Source organism: Lepidochelys olivacea (assembly GCF_965140295.1).
Source record: "Lepidochelys olivacea isolate rLepOli2 genome assembly, chromosome: 26".
Taxonomy (NCBI): domain Eukaryota; kingdom Metazoa; phylum Chordata; order Testudines; family Cheloniidae; genus Lepidochelys; species Lepidochelys olivacea.
Genome location: NC_140436.1, coordinates 1815813 through 1839729, shown reverse-complemented (window position 1 = coordinate 1839729; position 23917 = coordinate 1815813). Strand labels below are relative to the sequence as shown.

General features: G+C 40.7%; 2 protein-coding genes across 7 annotated transcripts in view; both read right to left on the bottom strand.

Annotated features, from left to right (window-relative positions):
* The window catches only part of NSD3 (nuclear receptor binding SET domain protein 3), a 59241-nt gene extending 40614 nt beyond the window's left edge, over positions 1-18627 (bottom strand). For 2 of the 6 annotated variants that reach the window (XR_014709727.1, XM_084615284.1), the window contains exons 1-3: positions 18284-18625; positions 4252-4979; positions 236-304 (exon numbers count right to left, since the gene is read on the bottom strand). Coding sequence is in view for 5 of the 6 variants with exons in the window: in XM_084615284.1 (XP_084471410.1) it covers positions 236-304; positions 4252-4935 (753 nt within the window). In the remaining variant the exon portion in view is untranslated. Of the gene's footprint in view, positions 1-235; positions 305-4251; positions 4980-11979; positions 12101-18283 lie in introns of those variants that run through there. The other 4 variants (XM_084615280.1, XM_084615283.1, XM_084615281.1 and 1 more) reach the window with 3 other exon arrangements.
* Positions 18628-21335: 2708 nt separating this feature from the next.
* FGFR1 (fibroblast growth factor receptor 1) overlaps positions 21336-23917 on the bottom strand; it is a 128881-nt gene continuing 126299 nt past the window's right edge. Inside the window, exons 21-22 of the mRNA XM_084614992.1 lie at positions 23243-23517; positions 21336-21791 (exon numbers count right to left, since the gene is read on the bottom strand). Of these exons, the coding sequence (XP_084471118.1) occupies positions 23476-23517 (42 nt within the window). The 3' untranslated portion in view covers positions 21336-21791; positions 23243-23475. The remainder of the gene's footprint in view (positions 21792-23242; positions 23518-23917) is intronic.

Below are 23917 nucleotides of genomic sequence, written 5' to 3'. Positions count from 1 at the left end.
AAGCTTATGCTCAAATAAATTGGTTAGTCTCTAAGGTGCCACAAGTACTCCTTTTCTTTTTGCAAATACAGACTAACACGGCTATTACTCTGAATAATAATTATATAGGCATTTCCAACACCAGTGATTGATTTCTCTGATACCAACGTATAAAATGTTCATACTGTAATGAGACAGCAAAACAATGTCTATAATACTAAGAGTCCAAGATGTGTTAATTTACATCAGTACTAACCGGGGTTTCCTCCAACAGTATGTCTTCTCTTGGTCTTTCTGATAGCACACTAAGCCTCTCATTTGGTCTCTAAGAAAAGGGTAACAATAAGGAGAAAACAGGAAAATAAAAGTAAACAGGATAAGGGGATGGTAGAACAGAAGAACACATCAAAGAGAACAGGAGCAGGAGAAAAATAAATTAGCAGAGAGAAGAAAACACCACCATAAAATCAGAAAACATGATCAACTCCTTATGACTGATCTACGGTCAGTTTCAAAATACTCATCTCTCCCACACTACTTAATATATTTTCATTATAGTAGCACCCAATCAGACCAGGGTTTCGTGCTAGGTGCTGTACAATTTACAATAAAGAAGTCACTGTCCCACAGAGCCTACAATCTAAACTGAGATACAACTCCGAGGGAATAGGGAAGGGAGGAAAGGAAACAGAGCAGCACACAGTTACACACTGTAAATTGGTTATATAAATAGACAGCAGTATTAGAGCTATTTATTGATTTAAAAAAACCGCAAGAAACATGAACAACATTAGTTAGCAGTTCACTTTAGACATTATATCAGACAGTTTTGTAGGAAGGATCTGAAAGAGAAAAGGGTAGTGGCTTTACAGGTTAATATGAGGAGGGCAGGCATTCCATGCTTAAGGAATCGAATGGAGGAGAGTATTATGTGCTTGTGGGAAAAGGAGATAAAAGTTCAATAGGAACTAGCATTGCCAGAGGAGTAGATATAATAAGGTACATGATATAATAGCTGGTAAGTAGATAGCTAGGTTGTGAAGGGCCTTAAGTGTAAGGACCAAAAGCTTGTGTTTAATATGGTGGAAAAGCGGTAGTCAATGGAGACACTCAAAGGGAAAAGCAGTGGACGTTCGTGGGAAGGGTGTGCGTGACAAAGCATTCAGTCGGAAACTCTAATATACCATTCAGCTAGATTATAATTAGTCCACTTAAAATGAAGATCTGTTCCCACGAAATTACACATTAGCCCCATGATAATCATAAATGCATGCTTCACACTGAAACGTCTAAAAAACTTTCACTTAAAACACACTGTCTAGTACACGCCAATTAGAGCTCTCAACATGTGTTACTTTAGATACATAGAAATGTTAGTACTTCGTTTTAAAGTGGCACACAAGGGTTGTTCTCTACAGGTTGTCTAACCTCAACCAAATAAATACCCATACTTTACAAATTCTTCCGTGCTACACCAACCTGTTAATGGCAAATATACCCACATCTTCTGCCTATGTTTCTACCTACAATGAGCTGACAAACTTTATTTCTGCCAAAACAATTGAGCTAATCACACAAAAGATAGTCCAAACAAAAGATTGCATACTTCTCACTTAGTTTCCTAGAAGCAAGTTCTAACCAGTTGTTTGACAAACAAAAATTCAAAGCATAAAGTTCAGTGTTTTAATTTTGATAAAGTTTTAATTCCATATTCATTTTATTTTAAATATAAACATTCCCCGGAAGAGTTTGGGTGGCACTGGATTTCTACATTAGAAGCAGGAAGTAAATGACTACAAATCACTCTTGTTTCACTGCCCATATTGAATAAAAAGCAAAATGTAAACTTTTAAAAATTAATTTAAATTTTCAGTATTCAGAGCTATTATTTGAAACACGGGTATTAACTTTTAAAAAACTTTAGCTTGACAGCGTCCCTTGAAAGGCAAGCATAAGACAGAAAGGGGGCAAATTTAAAATAATTCCAGTTCCTCGTAGACAAAGTGCTATACTACACTAATTACCATCTCTTGCAGGTCAATAATCCTTTGAGTGCAGGTGCAACCCCATATACCCATTATAGGGATATAGCACCTTTAAAACCAGACTCCAAGAGTTTTGAGAATTTTAGCTGCCAGACAGAGCACATGACTGAAGGAGGATCAAGTGACTGGGAACTATGACTGTCTGTGGGATTACATAAGGCAAAGATTTTGGCTCGGTCTGGGGACACCTGGGAAGATGCTCTTCATGGTTGCCAGGCAGCAGGTCTGGATCAACAAAGATCCCAACACAGAGAGAACTGGGACAGAAGAGAGGCCCTGCTATGGAAGCATGGCAAAGCTATGATATAACACTGACTAAGGCCTGATGCAAAGGTGACTGTCAATGCTATGGAAAGGGCAAGAAAAGAAGCCCAGATACAAGGGTGAATACTTCGCTGAATTATATTAACAAACCAGATTAAAGAAGGTTTGATTTAATTGGAAACAAAGTTATGCACCATTTGCTCTAAGAAGGGAAACTGAGGCACAGCAGCATGCAATATAGTTTACATTGGCAGCTAAAAAAAATTTAACATGCATAAGACTTTAAATTTAAGTCAAAATGGACCTATTGCAGTTCTCATTTGCTAAAAGTGCAAACATAAGGTAACACTCAAGGCTGTGGATTGATGGTTAAGCCTATGAACCACTGCATGGGAGATCTGTATTTGGAAAAAGCCCACATTCAAGTGTCTGAAGCCATCTTTTCTGCTGTAGAACGGAAATAGTCACTGCCAAATGCAATACTGAAACACAACCAAAAGCGTTAAAACAATGCCCTTTAGACTAGATACAGGAGTTACTTGAGGACTGGAGTCTTGTGGGGAATGGTATTGAAAAGAAAGGTTTTCTGGCTGCCGAGAGGCACAGTTAGGTGAGACGCTTGCTTGGGGCCCTGACTGCCTCTGACTCCAGTTCTTCAGAAGTCCTCATCCTAGGCAACCCGCAGCTATATAAAACTATTATAAAACACAGAAATGAACGTGCTATGATGGGGCCAAACCAGCCTGCTTACGATGATGGAAAGAGGTGGGGACATGTCAAGGACATGGAAATTGCCATACTAGACCAGAGCATTGACCATATAGCATAGTATCCTGTCTTCAACAGCTGCCAGTACCAGATGCTTCATAGGAAGGTGCAAAAAAAACAAACAAAAACAAAAAACACCACCAACCACCCTGCAGTTTGACAATTCCCATATTCCCGACATGTCTCACCTCTCTTTTGACAGTCCCTCTCAAACCAGGAAAAAATACGAAAAGGATAACAGCAGCACATGGCTGGCAGGAGCAATTAGCTGGAAAGTGGTCATGTTGTCATGCACAGTGTGTGCTCTTAAGGTGGGGGCAGAAGTCCAAGTGTCCATGGGGAAGCTCATTTTATTGAGCGTGGAGGCAGAGAAAGGCTGCAGGTACTGAAAACCAGTACACTTGTCCTCAGTGTACTAAGGGTTAACTTACAATACTATTATTTCTGCGCAGTGTACACATACATATTGCAAAATGAAATTTTGGCATCCCCTGCACCTAGCAAAAATCATTATGGACACCGATACAGAAGTCTCTCAATCAGTGTGGGCTAACAGAGTCAACTGACATTTCTAATTTGCATGCAACACTAGTACACTAATTTTTGCTGGTATGTACACAAGATACAGCCACCTCTTCGTTATTTAGTATCATACAATCCACCATCGTTATTAAAATTGATTTCAATAGCAACTGTCAGTTAAAGCATGTGGTTTAAGTGTTGTATAGAAAGCAGTATACTTAGATAGTTATAACATGTTTTTAGGTGCCTCTTAGAAATAAGTAAAATTTCACTAAGTTTCTATGAGCACTAACAATGAATACTTCAAATGCCATAAAACCCCAGTAAATCACATTTTGAAAAAAGAGAATTCAAGAATCTTTTGATAATATACTTTTATGGGCAGGGACTGTGTCCTCCTCTATGTTTGGAAAGCACCCAATTCTGAGCACTACTGCAATCTAACTACTACCACTCATAATTCTTTCCACTATTCCTCTCTGATACATAAGCTTTGCATCTGAGCCATAGTAGACAATTGCTAAACAATTCTGATCATTGCATACTGTGTCAGACAGTGAACTACAGCCTCACAATGCCTTTTAAGTACATAAACAACTAATAAATATAAAGCTGCAAAAAAGGAATTCCCTATTAATAAATCACAAAAACATGAAACTGTTATTCCACTTACATTTTGTTCCTCTGGTTCTAGTTTTGGAATTTTGTGTGACTTGCGTTCTTCTGATCGGGAAGAGTCATGCTTGCTACTTTTTTTCCTTTTCTCCTTTCTCCCTTCATGTTTCATCTTAGCATACTCACTTGCCTGTACTTCATTCAAAAGGTCCCCACACAGAGAGGACTCAAACAACTCCCTGCCATTCTGGATAGTTTTGGTTATCTTTAATTTGATTTCTGGTGAACCAGTCTTCTTTGGAATCACCGTTTGTGGTACTGAAGGAGGTGGTGGCGGTGGGGGTTGTGGAAGGGAAGGTTTTTCCAGAACTTCATGCGGCCTCACGTTAGAGTTTTCCATTTGGTAATACTCTGGGGGACTAAAGTTTCTAACTGCACCAAAGCCATTAGCTGAACCATTGGGATACTGACTGTATGTCTGGTATTTGGCTTGAGGTTCATACATATTGATTGTAGGTGGATAGCCATTAGTGATCGGTGGAAGATCCTCTGTCGTTGGAGTAGGGTACTGAAAGCCTTGTTGCAGGGCAGTTTCATATGGTGTCTGACCACCATCTTCAGCGATGTCACTGCTGGCATCAAAGGCATCCTCCTGGCGGATGTTGGCTGAGTCAATGAGCTGAGGTGGTTGCTGAATTGTGTTTCCCATGATCCCTTGCATGAAAGAGAAAGAGAAATCCATTGTTCTGCTCCAGCATCCTTAGCTTTCCCTTTCTCTCATAGGGCCTAAAAGGAAAGGGAGAAAAAATAAGTAATTAGTGTAAATCAAAGGAAAAGAATTAAACAACTAAAACAGTTAAGGAGAAACAGAGCTACCAAGAATATAAACAACTTTCATACCTCCAGTTTCACTAGATACCCTCTTATACAGTCAACATTACCCTGCACACAGTGTACCCCCAATGCATCCGACTCTTCACCAGCTGTGTAACACCCTGACCCTTCTGTTCTCTGCATCGAAAAATCAAGACTAAAGTGTGCCAAATTATGTGGTAGTTTTCTAATATTAACAATAATCTACTAGCGATTTGTATGGGTTTGCCCAATTTAATTTACATTCAAAAATGTAATAAAATTCAGAACTCATGCACACAGATAATCAGGGTGATCAATAATGTATAATCACAAAATCATAGATTTTAAGGTCAGAAGGGACCACTGTGATCATCTAGTCTGACCTCCTGCACAATGCAAGCCACAGAATCTCACCCACCAACTCATGTACCAAACCCCTAACTTATGTCTGAGCTACTGAAGTCCTCAAATCGTGGTTTAAAGACTTCAAGGTGCATAGAATCCTCCAGCTAGTTACCCGTGCCCCACGCTGCAGAGGAAGGAGAAAAACCCCCATGGCCTCCGCCAATCTGCCCTGCAGGAAAATTCCTTCCTGACGCCAAATATGGCGATCAGCTAAACCCTGAGCATGTGGGCAAGACTCACCAGCCAGACACCCAAGAAAGAATTCTCTGTAGTAACTCCAATCCCACCCCATCCAACATCCCATCACAGGCCATTGTGCACATCTACCGCTAATAATCGAAGATCAATTAATTGCCAAAATTAGGCTATCCCATCATACCATCTCCTCCATAAACTTATCAAGCTTCGTCTTGAAGCCAGATATGCCTTTTGCCCCCCACTGCTTCCCTTGGAAGGCTGTTCCAGAACTTCACTCCTCTGATGGTTAGGAACCTTCGTCTAATAGCCAGATAGGGTTCCAAAGATGAAAAGCTACTTTGCAAACAAGCCTCAGACACCTATTTTCAGTAAAACAACAAATAACTTAATCTCATTATTTGTAATATCCACCTAGAAGTTTGAAAATGGAAATTATCTCTCACCACACATTTGTAGTGAAACTAAAATAAGAACAGTCCTTTGTATACCAGTTTCAGTGACACTGTCCACACATTTCTATGCACAGGCTTTTTAACTTAACTGCTTCTCTTCAGCCAGCAGAGGGGAATGACTAATTTTTTCCAAGAGTTACACGTGTTTCTCAAGATATTTGAAACAGAAGAAATTGTCAGCTGCAGGAGTTTAAACAGGTCAAACTGTGGGCCCAAACGAATTCAGTGTTAGAATAATCATTCTAAATATCAGATCAGAAAAAGCTAACACAAATCATTAGAAGGCTGAAACTGTGATGCTTATTAACCTTTGCAGAAGTGCCTATCCAGGGATCCAGGTACCATACAACCACTATAAATTCAACAGGCTAGAAGGGTCATAGAAAGACCTTCCAAATCCACCAATGTATGTTTCTTCTCTTCCTTCTCCTTAAAAATCTTATTCAAACTTTCCCTCTCCCCAGAAAAGCCTGGGAAAATAGATGAGCACTGATACATGCCCTGGAAGTTACCAGGCCCTGGCTGTTGGCTTTTTTAAAATACACAGTAGCACAATTATAGCAAATAGATGCTAATTATTCCACTCCAGCTGGTGAGAAAACCAAAGAGCTCTAACCAATGGAAGGAGCATTTTTCCATGACATTAGACTTTAAACAACACATGGTAAGAACTGATTTCAGGGCTGAGGTGGATAAACCAAGACAGAAAATAAGTTATCTTGCCATTAAAATGTTCACCTTGGCGCCACTCAAAGTAGGCCACATTCCTCTCCCAGATGCCTCCTGCCCTCCAAGTCTTTGGAACCACAAACCAGAGAGAAGTTCCCCCCTGAAGATACAGGAAGGAAATTCAGCAACCATCTCAGCCAAGTTCAGAAAGAACAAGCCAACCCTTGGCTTCCTTTGGAGTACCTACATCGACATGCCCAGGTCCGTCACATGGTAGTAATAACACTATCTTTACCTCATAAGACTTGAGACAGTTTTACAGCCACTTCAAACACAGAGGGAAAAAAGCTGAATGAAATATTACATGCTCACAGATTAGCCTTCTTCCCTATTTAAGAAAAGAAATTTAAATTTAAACCATTTTAATGCTTAGTTGGAGAGAATGCCTTAATGGGTTAAACCTCATGTTTGAAATACTGGTTTGCTACCCAGTAAGGTCATTTTAGTCATTTCGAGGTAAATAAACGAAGTACCACAGTATGTGCATGTTTGTGTTGGGAGGATGGAGATCCCAAATGCCTTTTCACACAAGATTTTTTTCTGGTCTGTAATTACATTAAAGATCCCATGACATACATTTCACAATAAGGATCTGCCCATTTTCTTGCCCACGTTTCATTCTCATCCTCCCAAAGCAACATATCCAGATAACTTATTCAATATTTTCCATAACAGACTTAAAAAAAAAAACCCTTCCTCCTCAGGAACTAGTAGAGAGATGTAACGACAAAGCAGCTACAAGAAAAAGTAACTTCGCCACTTACATAGCAAAAACGTACTCGTCAACTCCACATCCACAGATTAGACGGACTCTTCCCATGCTCAGTTTTACTTCATGTTGAGATCAGTCATGTGTAAAGTTACTACTGTAATTACACAACTTAGAGGAGCAACCTAATGACAGAATGCTATGCAGCAAGATTCATTATTCTCTGATCATTAAGACCCTACAATTGTGCTTCCTTGAGACAAGTAAACTGCACATCAGCCACAAGACTGAACACTGAATATTTCCCAGGACAGGATTAGCAAAAGGAAGATATACTGATACATTAAATTGGGCAGTCTTTCTCAAAGAGATGCTGTAGCTCAGTGGTTCCCAAACTTTTTCATGCTGTAACCCACATTGGGCTCATCTCTGTTCACAAGACACCCAGGGGCCTGAGATAGAGCCCTGAAACCAAACCCAAAGCCTGATGGGATCCAACTACAAGCATCTTGTTTGGCTCAGGTCTCAAGACAAATCAACCCCCTCAGGATCAGGTTAGCTCCCCCACCTCCTGCCCATGGGGGTCAACATGGTGACTGCAAGTCCCATTCCTACCAGCCGCCACCACCTCATTATGCTGCAGAATGATGCTCCTGGGGAAACTGTGTGCAACTGTGGTGCAGCAGAAAAACGCCCCCCCCCCCCCCCGAATCGCTTTATTTCCTTGCAGAAAATGGTTTCTGTGGGGAAGCAAAGAGAAGTTGCACCAGCGCTCACTCACCCCTCCCCGCAGCTCAGATGCACCTCTTCAGGCAGCCAGGGGAAGAGGTAAATCACTGGGAGGGAGAGGGGGCTGGGGATGCCCTGGCCACCCAGGGATGTCGGTCCCAGCTTCGGAGGGGAGGGGAGAGGGGAGGAGGACAGAGATGGAGGTCCCCCTCCCTCTTCCCTGCATGGAACAGCTGTGGCTGGGTCAGATCAAGCTCCAGAAACATCCCCTGGCTGCAGGAAACTCTGCACCGTGTGTGTGTGTGGGGGGGGGGTTGGGAGGGGAAGCAGGGTGGTTCCCAAGTGCGAGGGGGGCAGGGCTGAGCTCAGTGGGAGGGGGGTGTTGGTGCAGGGGGGTTCAGATGCACAGGAGTTGTGAGGACAGGGGGAGCAGCTCCCTGTACAGTGACCCCCCCACCTGTGCACCTGGAACACTCCCCCCACCAAGCTCCCTCCGAATCAGGAGCCCCCCACACCACTGAGTCCCAACCAGCTGTACCATGACCCTCCACACCACCAAGCCCCACTTCACCCCAACACTGAGCCCTAACCACTATCATCTCACCCCCCCCCGCAGAGTCCAATTCCCTCTTTACCCAGAACCCCGCACCAAGCCCCTGTGCACCCAGATTCCTGTCCTGCACCCAGACCCCCCACACCCAGATTGCGCCACACAGAACCCTGGGAATTCTGCAGCGAAAAATTAAAACATTTAAAATTCTGCAAAGTTCTGCATATTTTAATGGTCAAAATAACACAGAAACACAACAACAATATAATCACACCATTTTCAATTATTTGCTGATAAGTATTTTGAAATAAATTACCGAAATAATTGAAAATGGTGTGATTATATTGTGTTATTTTGACAAATAAAATTTGCAGCATTTTAAAATACTGTGTGCAGAATATTTAATTTTTTGGTGCAGAATTCCCTCAGGAGTAAGAATGAGCATGCTGATGACTCACATGCCTCTCACTGCGCAGCATGTCAAGGCAGCAGTGGCTGGCAGGGGTGGTGCACACAGCCACCTATCACTGTGCATCACGCATGTCTCACAAGCCCCTGGTGCCCTTTTGCAACCCCTGGGGGGTCACAACCCACAGTTTGGAGCTGCTGCTCTAGCTCAACCAGAAATTATAAGTTTGATGCTGGAATTACTGGGAGAACTTCTATGGCCTGTGTTATACAGGTCTATGAATCTATGAAACTGTTCACTATACAAATTCAGTACTATACATTTTTATGGAAAGTTAAATCAAATATTTCTATACTGGGGTTTGTGAATATGTTCTAGCGGTGAGTGGAGAGAGTTGTTAGTTTATCCTGTTAAATTTGTACACATGCATAATCTTAGTTGACAAGGGTTGCAGTTACAACAGTTAAGAGACGATACACCCTTTTTGTTCAAAGCTTGAGCCAATCACTAACTGATGAGGATTAGGAAGAAACTTCCCTTATGGGCAGGTCTTTAACCATCCACTAAGGAATTTCTATTTTCCTAGACTAACTGGGACCTGCGGTAATTCCTGTGTTCCTAACACATCTAAAACCACACTCATGCCTATGTTCACACCCACTTTCACAAAAATTCCTTCTGGGGTAACTTCCAGTTAGGGTTCTAGAAAGATTAACTACCAGCTAAAAACATACTCATTAACATTTTTCTTTAACTGACACTGATTCACCAACCTCCTCTTAGAGTATGTCTACACTGGCACTTCGTCGGCAAAACTTTTGTTCTTCAGGGATGTTAAAAAAAACACACACACACAGACAACAAAAGTTTCACAGATGAAAAGCGCCAGTGTGAACAGCACTTTGTATCGCTACTCTTTAAATCAGCAATGACCACATTAAAGGTGAGTTATATTTAGAAGATGCCCTTTGCTTCACTAGAGGAAAATTAAGGGATGAACAGAAGCAAGGTTTTTTAAAAGACTAAGAGTAATAAAGACCAAGAATTTTTGGATTAAGAGTTCGGTCAGGAAGAGAGATTGAAATCTCTCTTTGATGACACGTCTTATAAATTACATGATTGGCTACCCATAGTATTCTCTAGACAATGATCCAAGAAAATACCTGCTCTGGAGCATCCAAAAGTAATTTTGAGCCTCACTGACATTCTGGCCACATTTAAACCCTACCTAAGGATCTCAGCAAAATTAAGCTACAGCATCAGCTTGAAACGTGTATAAAACATATCATTAATCAACTATAATTCACAACCAGCCAACTCGCTCAGTTCAGGAGTCACTAAGAACTACTTTAACGTGAATAAAAGGTCTTTTCTTCCTTAAAAAGCATTATAGTAACTTTCAACGCTTTTCAGAACAGAAATGGGGATGTAAAACACTGGAGAGAGGTTTTACACTACAGACTGCAACATATTTGCATGAATAAAAAACATGAGGCAGGCAATTTTTCATCTCTCTCTTACGAGGACATTTGATGTTTAGAAATTGGGATTTAAATGCATCTGTATTCTGCATAGTATGTTAGTAGTATAATCTTTCTACGACAAAGCAGAGAAACCAATATTTAATCTATGGGAAGATTATGCCAAACAGATTGTGTCCAACTGATTAAAGTCATTTAATTAGACCAATGGTACATTTAGATTGCACAACAGATTCTTTTTGACCATGAGGTCACCAATTCTAATCCAGCCTATATAAGTATTAGCATCTTTTGAAAATTACAAACTGATGGCTGTTCAGTGATTTAAATGAAATCATTTAGTGAGTAGTTGGCATTAATTAGATTCCTGTTACCACTCTCAGCAGAATCCCAGAACAGCATGGACAACAGATACTGAACCCCCACACGTGGCCCCTCAAGCTCAAAGCTTATACACTTTGGCAGGGGGAACCTTGCACTGCTACTGGGTTTACTGCATCAGCTCCATGGTTAAACAGGATTCAGCCCCCAGAGCAGCCAACAGAGCAGATTTCACAATGATTAAATTTCCAAGAAAAAGTGTTTTTTAAAGACAGCATAACAGGATGTGGAGTGTTGGGGTTTTTTGTTTGGATACATTAACCTTCAATTACATCTACTAATTTAGAAGTTACTGGTAGAAATCTTAAGTTTTTCAAAAGCTTTCAAATAATTCCTTTTTGTGGGTACATCTACATGAAATAGAACTTGATTTTATCATGCACTCTGCCTATTTGGGACAACCTGTTCATCTGGTGTATTACCTTCCAGTACAGAGTGCAGCAGCAGGGACTTTTGCTTAACAGAAAGACTACATGCAACCGACTTCTATGCCCAACAACTGTTCTCCTCCCACAGAGCTTACACATCAGTAGCTCCCTCCTCCAGAGTCTTTGAATTCATCATCACTATAGTTAATACCCACACACTTTCCTATCCCCTCTCCTTTGCAAAACTTTAGTGGGTGCTTTCAAAATGAATATAGTAATACAAAGTAGCATCTGGATTATATTGCACTGAAAGAATAACCCCTGGGGCTAGTCAAATGCTAGAATAATGAGAGGCCATAAATGGAGGACTCCATCTCAAATCTTAACCCTAAAACAGGATTACTCTTGAGAGATTATCTTCCACCCCTTACGCAAAAAGAACTGTATTTCTCCACAGCAGCCCTCTGGCTGCCACAGAAGTGGCACTGAAGGGCTAAAAAGGAGGTTGGACGTAACTCACCCAAGTAAAAGAACAATCTCGAAAAGAGCGGGAAGTGAGGACGTTCAGCAGTCTGAGCGAAGCATGTCAGTATTTCTTTTAAGCAAGATAGGTCTCTTGCATCTCCAACTACTGCTGTTGTATTAACTCAGAGTCCACCTCCTGCAAGTACAGAATTCAATATCCAGATAGAGGATGTAATAAACAATAAACTGATACTACACTGGATCTCAGCCAAAGGATCAAGAAGAATGTAGCTAAATTATTTAAGGCTTCTTAACAGGAAAGACTTTTTGGCGCTATTAAAAAAAATAGTTTGAAGAAAGATCATGTAAACAGAACTTGTCAGTGACACAAACTAGAGACAAAATGCTTAAACTACAATAACGTCCAAATAGGAACAGTATTTAAACATATTAAATAAGTGTTCCCCCTTTGGAAAATGAAAACTATGTACCAGGAAAACAGTATAATCTGAAGTGGATTAGGCTAGTAGATCTCATGAGAAATGTTATCCTAATTTAATGGCAAATATGCTTAACTTCGTGCCCTAAACTCTTATATAGTATTGCTGTGGCTGCAAGAAGTGGCTGCAATTTCAGCGATTCATACACAGATAAGTTTATAAAGTGCTTTGGAATCTTCTGGGAAGAAAGCTTTTTTCACTGAATCACTATTACATTTATCTAAGGTATTTTTAGGACCCACATCACAAGTCTCAGACTACGACATACCTGTTTGGTGCTCAGATCCTAGTGACATGCAATATAATGAGCTACATAATTATTGTATCTCTAAGATCTCCACAGAAATGTCACTAGACTCAGTAGTGGATGTTGCTGATCCAATTTTTTATCTTTGATAATTACTAAAAGACTTTTGCAAAAAGGAGAGCCTTGTTGGCTTCTTTGAGAATGTCAGTCTTGGGCTATATTTTACTAGTATCCCATGTAGCTTCACTAAAACCATGGATATTAGCTAGTCTCAAAAGAACATTCACCTGGGAATTGATCAGGTTAGTAAGGGTACCTTATTACATTCTAACATGCTTTGAAATATCTTAAGAAAGAGCAGCATTATTTATTACAGAAACGTATGAAGATGCCAATCCCTGCATCTGAGCACCACCACAAAGTTACGTTCTATTCTTACTTCCACTATACTAAAAATCATTAATGATATCTTTGATAGATGACCGTAAAATACAGTTTCCCTGAAGTGTAGAGACTTTTATTGTTATATTCAAGCTTTCACTTTTGAACACTACTGATACAGGCTGAATTAGAAGAGATGACCTAGTAGTCAAAGAGCTAAAAATTAACAATATAAACCAACATGTAGCTTTAAATGTTCACATTTTCTATTGAAACTAGCTTTAAGGGGGGTGGGGGGAGGGGGAAGAGGAAGAAACAACATTCCTCTGCAACCCATATAACTCCAGTATCCTGCTGAGATAAGACAGCCAAAAATGAAATCGTTTAGAAAGTGAAATACACAAGGTAAATATATGGTTAACAACTAATTAAAGGTAAATCAGATTTTTTTAAATGTCACTTTTAGTACATTAGAGTGACAACAACAACAAAATGCATTTACAACATTTTAATCTGAGTGTGTATAATTGTAAACCACATGGTTGTAAATGCTATCTGGATTTCTGACAATACTAAGCTAAACAAAAATAGAACATAGTGAAACCACAACCAAGTCAGGAATCTGCATTCAACTTGATTGGCTTCTCTAGACTGGTGCATGAAATACAGAAATATGCCAACAGAATATTTATTAAAAAATATACAAATACAAACAAGCATTCACAGCTCTCCAAGTATGACCTAGGAAGACTGCAGTTATCACGCCAGGAAAGGTCCAGCAGCATTAGGGAAGACAAGATCTCATTTTCTAGATGAGATCTCCCAGTGTCAACAGTGCCCCTCCTCTTTCCCTCACCATCACACACTTATATCACAGGAGTACAAAGTAAAGTCCCCAAAATCTGAGCAGAAAGGGCTAATCAACGTGATATGCTAAAACCAGCATTCCACAGCTACAGGTATTATGAGTAAATTGGGTTTACCTATCCACAGGCAAACTGCAGAAGCCAACACAACATTCACAAAAAAATGATAAACGTAATGTTTGTTCAAATACAAATTCAGAATGTTAACAAGAATGACTGAGACCCACAGTTCCACTACAATAATGACCAGCCAGAGGAGCTCCTGACTGAGAATGAAGCAGAAGCCCATTAATTTGAACCCGACACTTCATCACCATGCAGTGCTTGAGCTGAGAATACCACCACTTTTGTGGAAGGTGTTAGCAGCAAAAAGTTTAAAATTAATTTCCATAATACATTTGATTGACTGTTAATTTTTCCTGTCCACTGTTGCAACATACTGTAGGAATATCTAAAATTGTATGTTATACAGTTTGTGGAGGTTCACACATCGTTGGATGTAGGGCATTCCACAGAGATGTAAAGAAACTACTTTAAGAACTGATACTTTACTATTGGCTCATCAGTAAAGGTAAAGAGAGCAACAAACTGGAATCAATTTTTTACATTATGGTTAAACATCAGTTTAATGAACGCAAGTCTGACCTGGACTTTCCTTTGACCTGGACTAGCAATTGCCTGGAAAACCAAAGCTCTGAGATATAGCATCAAAATAATGGTGGCACATTAGCTAGGCAGGTCCCATTAACACAAGCAGGAACTGCAGCACTAACCCACAGAGCTTCAAGGTTCTGTTTATTTTCTAAAACCCTGAAAAAGCTGTCAAAGTTATGCACAAAGACTTCATTACTTACTTTTATCTTTTGTGCATATTTGTTTCTAAAACATGGAGCAATCTGGTTTTTCCTTACATATGATGACACTTCATTCATGCAGTCCTGGTCATATCAAAAAGTTTAACCCACGAAGCTGCCAATTTCAATTCTTGTTTGTTGTTGTACATGTTTTATAAACAAAGAGATTGCACTGCTGTGGCAGGCTATTTTGCCAATTTGTTGCAACACAGAGAAACCTTGAAGCATCTAAACAACAGTCTATGTTGCTATGGTTTGAAAATCGACAACTCCTTTGGTATTGTGAATAGGAAATTAATGCAATAATCCTTGAACCTCAAAGAAATTGCAGTGCAGATTTTGTATTTATACTGCAGGCACTTTTTATAGGTGTGAAGACACTCTTAGGTGTGTCATCCCAGTATGAACGTAAAACAATTTAACAGTAACTTGCCAGTGTCATAATTTTTTAAATAATAAACGTTTATATAAAGTTTGCTGGGATGTCCAGAACAGGACAACATAAAGCCGAGTGTTTTAAATATGAATACTGAATCCAGTAACAAAAATTAATTATGGTGTTTGTATCTGAACTGCAGATAGCCTCAACTCCATAAGACAATACTAAATTCCATAAGACAATTTTTTCAACTGGTTCCTGACATACCTCTATAGTCTACAATTTTCATTACAGAAAAACACTGATAGTTTTCACAGAAGTGTCAATACCATATGTATGTCCCAAATTTTATCTAAAAAAGAATTTATTTAACTTCAACACATTTTCAATGCAATTTTAACATCTTGAAAGGAAGCATAAAGCCAGTGTCCATAATAAAACATCTTTTAAAAGAATATAAACCAAGTCATTTTGGCTCACAGCAAAATCAGTCACTGTAAACAAAGTAATCAAAACAGAACAAAGGTGCACTTGATACATGAAATGATAGAAGGTCTTCAACCCTGCACTGCAATAGGCTAGCAGACCTCTGTCCCTGTGAGGATTCCCACAGACTGCAGTGGGACTATGTACAAATGCAAGGGTCTGTGATAGCAAGAAGCTGATGTAGCCTGGGGCCTTAGTGACTTGATTCTTTTTCATCCTTTTAACATACCTAGTGAGTTTGATTACTGTCTCTGTGCACCTTTCTAAGGGCTGCTGAGGTTTGTTGTTTGTTTTGTCGAGGAGGAAGAGGTTTCCCACTGTTACAGAAAGTAATCTCTAGGATAACAGTATTGAAAATCCCAAGTATTCAAAACTTATGAGGGAAGCACCACAAATCAAGATAGTTATTTAAAAATCAAGAGATTAGTTTAAAAAAATAAATCTGGAGTGCTCTTTATTTGCTCTTTGGTTTTGGAAACTTGAGAGTTCCGTTGAGTCATATTTTCTCTGAAACCACATGAACAAAATTCTTGGCTTTGATTTTTTTTAAAGTGGGATTTTTACATAATCACATGAATCCAGGAGCTAGGGCGTTAATAAAACACCAAATACCATTCAACTCACAATAAGCCTGCAAGAGTTGGCAATGCTTGGATAACATTAATGCATACAAACTATACAAAGTACTGCTTTGAACTTTAAAAACACACACTGCAGCAGAGCTCTAAAGTAACTCCACATACAAAGGAGTGCAAAATTATTCCATACTATATTCATGAAAAGCACCTTGTCATTTAGATGCACAACCCTTCTTCTCAGTCCATATTTTTATTTGGTGTCTGTTCTCCTTTGGCGCCAATAGCACCTTTTGAAGTGGTCCAAAGGACACCCACATTTAATTGTTGAAACATTTACTGCACATCTGTACTATGAGCCACTTGAAGATGTAAACAATAACTGGGAAGTGATATCACTTATTATGTCATTGTTTGGTCCAACATGCAAGGTGCGAGAGTTTTAGTCCACAGGAATTATTCACCCTTAAAATCTATCAACATAATTTAAGATCCTAAACCTGTGCGCCAGTCAAATGTGTTGATAAAAACACCAGTAAAGAGACTGATGTTACACTGAATCCACAGCCAGTTACAGAATGAGAGAAAAGGTACGCTGTAATGTGTTACTTTAAAAGATATACATAAATTCTACATAAAATGGCTATCTGGAAACTCCTTGTAAAGATCTCTTGCTGTCTAAACTAAATTGGCAAGTATGTGGTTCAACCTACCGTTTTTTTAAAAGGATAAAAATAAGATTACTTAAAAGAGATTACTGTGATAGAGCCCCTAATTACAGCACAGTGACCCAAAGTCTCTTTTCTCATATTTGGTGCTTCGATAAGATTACAAACACAAAACATGCCTGCTTCACACGCATTTGATCGCTGGGCTCAAATTTGGATAACCTAATTAGTTGTCTGCTATACATAACAGCAAGTATCTACATTTTAAGTGAATAAAAAAGGGGAGACCTAGTTATTTGTCTAAGAACACACAATTGCAATCCAAATTTTTCATATTTTCAGCAAAAAATACTCCCTATTTTCTAGATTTAAAATGTAGTCAATGGATACAGTATCAAATACCTTTAAAAGCATTCCACAATGCCTTCTACCCACAGCCCTAGATGAAATAAAATGGCCAATGCAATTTCCTTGTTTAGTTCAAGAAATTGCAAAAGATATTTCTGTTACATTTGCAGTGTATAAGATAAATGCAACATTCCACATATTTCTGTTTTTTAATTTCTCTAGGACATTAGAGCAAATGTCAGTCTGCAATTTCTCTGCAGATTTGAGTTGAAAAGGGTTAATTTCTGCACCGCAGTCCCCCAGCATGTCCTGTTTGCAACCGAGAGGAGGAGGGAAGGAAAATGCCGCTTTGCTGGCGAGGATAGATTTCAGGGAGATAAGAAGAGAAGATAAGGAAGAGAGTATAAAGCCTGGAATGGGGGGGCTGAGCCACCAGGAAGGGGATCGAAAGCAGGTTTTGGAAGGGGAATTTATTTACACTGCAGAGACGAGCAGCAAACATGGCTGCCTCTGCCCCTTTAAATCCAAGCGGACCTCCTCTATCTCTGCCACCACCAAAACATCAAATTATCCCCAGATCTCTCTTTATTGCCCCTACTTCCCACCTACACAAAATAAACCCAGGCTCCCTCTCCAACAGGGAGAGGATCTCTCACTGCAATAACCGGGTTCCAGTCCTAGTGCGTGGAATTGATACACAGTCTTCAGAGAAACAATAGGTTCCCTCTCACCATTCCCCACACCTCCCCCAAACGCCAGCCCCTTCCCCGCCACAAATCAGCGTTTGTCTCTAAAGACTCACTCATCGCCCCCATTTCCCCCGCTCGAGGGCCACCCGAAACCCCGCGCAGCAGCCCCAATCCCGGCGCTTCTCACACACGTCCCCCCAGCCCAGCCGTCACCCCGGAGAAAGACCCCCCCCCAGGCCACCTTACCTTTCAGCCCGCTGTGCCACCGATCCCCGAGACCCTCGCCCCCCACCCCATGTCCCCTAAACCCCACCCCCTCGCCCCCCACCCGTCGCTGCCCCCCGGGCCCGTCTCGCCCCCTCTCACCGTCAGTCTGTTCCATTCTAACTCCCCCCGGCGTGTCCGACCGAGCCCAGCAGAGACACAAAGAGCAGGGGCCGGGGGGGGCCGGGCCGGGCTCGGAGCGGGGGGAGAAACAGGACCCCGCAGCAGGCCGCGCTGGATCCCCGGCCTCGATTTCCGCGCCACCGGGTCCCAGTTCCACGGGCGCCGCCCCGAGAGCCGCCCGTGCCCCGGGCGGTGGGGGAGCCGCAGCGCCGCGGGGAGCCCAGAGAGAGGCGCCGGGGGGGGGGGAGGCGCTGGGTCTCGCTGTGTCCCGGTCTCGGGCCGGCCCCGCTCGCTCTCCCGCTCCCTCCCCCTCCTCCCCACGCACACAAAGCTCGGCTCCACAGGCCGCGGCAGCCACCGCCAAAAGAGGCGCGCCCCCATTGGCTGCCGGCTCTGCGCCAGGCGCGAGGCATGCTGGGGACTGTAGTCCTGGACGGCCGCCAGGCTCGAGGGAGGCGCTGCTGGGGCACGTTTCGTGCCAAGGGGTTGGAAGGCCAGGCATGCCGGAGGCAGGGATGGAGATACACTGCACAAAGCCTAGGACCCAACACGATCTCAGAGGGGCCTGCATGCAATTTTAATGCACTAGGCGTTAGAGACACTGCCTAGGGCCGGGAAACATGCACAGAGGATGCTGGACATGTTTAATCAGCATTTTTAGTACTAGGATGTTTGCATACTCTAGTGATGGGTGCTTAAAAATGCCTAACTAGGCATTGCATTTAAATCTTTCTGTGTCTTGGGAACATACAACTCTTGAGTTATATTGGATGTCTCTGGTTTTCACTGAAGACCTATTAATAGGGTTCTAATGCCAGACATGTTAGATACAGAGATTTATGCATCCGATGATGTGAGCTGTACCTCACGAAAGCTCATGCTCAAATAAATTGGTTCGTCTCTAAGGTGCCCCTAGTACTCCTTTTCTTTTTGAGAGATTTAAGTGGAATTCACAGGATCTTGGAGCATGCAAACACTGCAAGGCCACGGAGCTGGTGGATGCATGGTTAATCTGTGCATCAAAGCATGATTCTACAGAAGTATTTCCATGCTACAGTTATGGGCATTATAGAAATGCCTGAGATATAAAGATGGATTTAAATTAAATGCACATGGTCTTATGACATGCAAACACTGATATGTCCTAACACATTTATTCCAATTGGTATTAAATGTTTTGCAAATTGAAGGAATTCACATTTAATTCATAGGTCTGAGAACATGAGGTGCTCTGATACTATTGTTTTGAGTGCAGTATAAAGAGCTAATTAGATGGATGTCCAATGAGATGTGTTGGGTGTATTTTAATACAAAAAGATTTAAATACAATGTATCAGGCCTGAAACTACACAAGCTGCAATGGGCAGAGGAGATGGTCCAGCTCTGTTTTATATTGAATGAGCAGTAGAAATGTATGCTGGTTATATATTTAGGATAGCACTCACTGCAAGGTACTGAATAGAATGCCATTTTTAATACAAATGGTTTCAATGCAAGGCACACATACTAGCAAACACTGATAGGTACTGATGCATTTGTTACCAATCTTGAACATGCAACTCTGTTGGAGTGGGGGAAGGGGGGTCAACTGTTAGGTGCTCAGATTGGCCAAGCTGTGCAATTCATTTGCATGTTTGTTATGCAACCAGCGTAGCATTGGCTGGGATGTGCTGGATGGGCTGGATGTATTTAATTACTGATGTACTGCATAAGACCTGGGAAAAAGAAAATTCTGCTGGAGAGATTACAGGGTCTCTCCCTCGGAATCTAGTTTTAGCTGCTGAGGTTTGGCATCTGGGTTAAATGAACAGAGCGTGAGAATGCTGTCATACTCAGTAGTTCCTAGTCTCATTTTGGCTGAAAATATATGCATTAAAATATTTGCAATTAATTCCCCTCCTCCACAAATCCAAAGTGATTCCAGTTCAAAGAAAATACAAAACTGATCTACTCATAATAAGTCTCTATCCTGCACCTAACAAATTTAAGTTTCACCTCACAGGCAAAAAAAAAAAAGGGTGTGTGTGTGTGTGTGTGGAAAGCAAGAAAACCATCTGAGAGAATGAGAAAGAAACAAGACGGAAAGGTAATGCAGTGCCTGTTACCAGAAAAATCAGACAGTGAAGCAAGATGAATGAACTGGAAAAAGAGACACATGATCTAACATGAAAGAGGAAACTGAAGCAATGTGGGTTTTACGAGTCACTGAACAAAGGCTGAGTAATGGTCTCAAAATTGACTGCATTTCCTATTGCCCAAAGGCTGCAGGCTCCAGCCCACAAAAATAAGACATTTCTCAAGTCTAGGCTTTTGGAAAAAAATACACTGTAATAAGGCACGTTTACAAATGATTCTCCTCCTACCTAATACAATCAGCCATCAAAAATGGAGTTGACCTAGAAAAGACTTCCTTCCTCCCCTTCCCTTCTGTGAATTCTGCAGCACTAGGTTGACAGACTCAGCTGAATTAGTCAGTGAAAAGGATGAGAATTCACCTTTTTTTTTTTTTTTAGTACTAAGTGGTTTTTAGGCAACTAACCAGCACACTTACAGGAAATCTTGTTTTTCCTCTGTGTATCTCCTGTACAGTGTTTTCTTTCCCCATTCATCTTTTATTGTTGTTGACATGCTTGCATTAATCCAGAAAAGGCCTTTAACACCATTTGTTGGTCAGGAAAATGCTTCCAGAGCAAGGGACTGGCTTGGCTTGAAATCCAGACCCAGTAAGAACACTTACAGGAATTTACCTGTTTTTCTCCCTAGGCAAGATTGTTTATTGAGTAGTTTGTGTTGTGAGACAGTATTGTCTAGTGATTAGGACAGGTGACTAGCAGATAGGATTCCCAGTTTCTGTAACTTTCTCTGCCAGTGACTTTCTACTGGCTCTTGGGCAAGTCACTTTGCCTCTCTATAAAATGCAGATAACATAGGCCTAACTCACAGGGAAACTGTCAGACTTAATACTGTAACATACTTGAACTCCCTTGATTTAAGGTGCTACAGCATCACATCTTTATTCTTCATAGAAGTACAATGGATTGTAAGGATTATTTAATATTTGTACAGTATTGCCAGAGGTATCAAGTTTGGTACACCACTGTGTTTTTCACTGTACAATTTATAGCAAGTAACAGTCCCTGTCCCAAATGGGATTCTTGTTACCTTTTAGTTCTTACAGGAAGGAGTGTCACAGCCAGGGCTGTGAATGTTTCAGTGCTATGGGGACTCTGAACAACAGGCTGGACACTCAGAACATTTGTGGGCTAGTCAGTCCTTAAATGGGCACAATCAACCCAACTTTAAGAGTCTTACTTAGCATTGCTGATTCTTTTCTATTCGTGTGGTGGCTCCATATATTGGACTGAAAGGGGCTTTCCTTTCCAGTCAATCCCACGAAGAACTGCAAGGATCTAAAAATTACAGCCCAGCTGCTGGGTGACCAAGCAAGCAAAGCCATATTGCTGGGTTTGTTGAGACAGAAGTGCTCCTGCAATCAAAGGCTGTATTTAGATTTTTTAAATGACCTGATAATTGTAACTAACAATATCTGCATTTTAGCACACAGAGCAGAGCAAATTTCTGCTCTCAGGGCCTGACCTGAAGTCCCTTTAAGTAAATGGAAAATTCACATTGATTTAAATGGGCTTTGGTTCAGGCTCTCAGATTTTTAAGCTCAGTTTCCACTGATTTCAGCTACAGATGCACGACTGAGGACAGACTTTTGTCTCTAGATAGGAGTAGTGAAATCAGGAAGGAATTCATGCACATATACACCCACAACTCCATATTGAAAACCTTGCACAATGAAAGGCATGATGGGTGTTTTCACTTCTCTGACGCTTCAGAGCTAGTACAGCAGATTAAAATCCTCTATTCTGATGGCGTAGCAAACAAAGGATGTCTACTTGATCACGTTAGGCTGCAGGATTATCTATGTTTGGCTGCTCAATCAGTCTCAGTTTCATATTGTTGTTGTACTTTGTACAATAACTATTGTACATTAATTCAGCAGAGAATCTCTCCCAGCAAAAACGCCTTCCTCTGTGTGACACAGGAAGAATGCTTAGTCACGTCCTTCTTTATTCCATCAAGATTTGTTCTACTAGAGAAGGTTCTAATGTAAAGCTTTAGTATTAAAAGGCCTATACCAACATAATGCTTCAAGAATTTTTGTGGGGAGAGGCGTAAAACATGGATCGATATTTTTTAATCTAAGATGTCTGGAGAACTGGCCTTCATAGGCATGTCTTTACCAGTTGAGAGAATAAACACAGACATAAAGAGACCTCTAGTGGCTAAATTAAGGTATTTTCTTCCAACCCCTAGTTTTTAAACCATTTGTTTGGACACTATCTGGTAAATCTGCCTCGTGGATTAATAGCAGTTTGCATTTCAAATTACGTTCTAATATTTAGGTCGTCATCCTTATAAATACAGAATAGATTCAGAGTAACCTCTCTAGTTCTGTCATCTGCTAACGAGGAGATTCTTTCCAACTGCCTTCTTGATTTATAGAATTTGGGGAGCCCTTAAAATTTGTCTTGAGATTCCCTTTGATTCCTGATGCCACACAAACCTATTTTGGGGGGTAAAATCTAAAAGAATGTCTATTTTAATATATATTTTTCTTCTTACACCTTCCTTCATATAATTTATAAGGTCCTATATGTAGACATCAAGTGCAATAATTTAAACATAGATCCTTCAAATATAGGGAACACATTGCTATATAAAATTAAATAAAACTGTATGATGCTTTTGGTGATTTGTTAAACACTAAAAAAATAAATTGTTGGTCCCCATTACCTTTTCACCTCTGAAAATCCTGCACATGGACCAAGTCATAGAAATGAAAAACATTTTGTACTGAATTTAACATTTAGCTGAATTAAACATTTTAAATGTCAGCATTAATTTGCTTGACATGCTTTTTCTCACCTTTAAAGCAATAGTTTTGAAAACTTTAGGCCAAGACTTTGTAGGATCCATCAACAGCCAGCATAGAACAGAAAAATCACTTCCTCTCAGGACCTTGTCTTCATACATGTCTGTAAAGCTCTTCTCTCACACACTTGGCACTATGTTAAGTAAGTCAAAATAGCAATAGGTAAAGAGATGCACACACAGGAGTTCCTCTGTTTTGATGCTTGTTCAGCAGAGGGAGATACTTTTCATTCAGCTCCTGAATGAATGAGTTGATGTTTGTAAGGCACCTTGAAGACATAATGGTCAAAAATAATAACAGTAATAAATAATAAAGTTGAGCAGAAAACAAAAGTTCAACATTTTTTTCCTGTTTTTCACAAAATTTTGTTTTGATGGAAACTTCCCAGCTTATTCTAACCATGACTATTACATGTAGCCTGTAGAGTTTTCATGAGCACATAAAAGTGGGAACTTGCACATACTAACATTGAGAGGTGTGAGATTGTGCCTAGGTACATTTCTTGAGGGCTTCTGCAAATGTGCAGGATTTGGGGGTGGGGTTTTTTATGGGGAGAAAGAGAAGGAAGGTCTTTCTGACTCATTCATCTTTCACTGGGGAGAGGCAGTTTGTGTTTCTAGATCATGAGAAAGGTGGGGACTCTTGTGCTCATTTCGTGGCATAGGGAC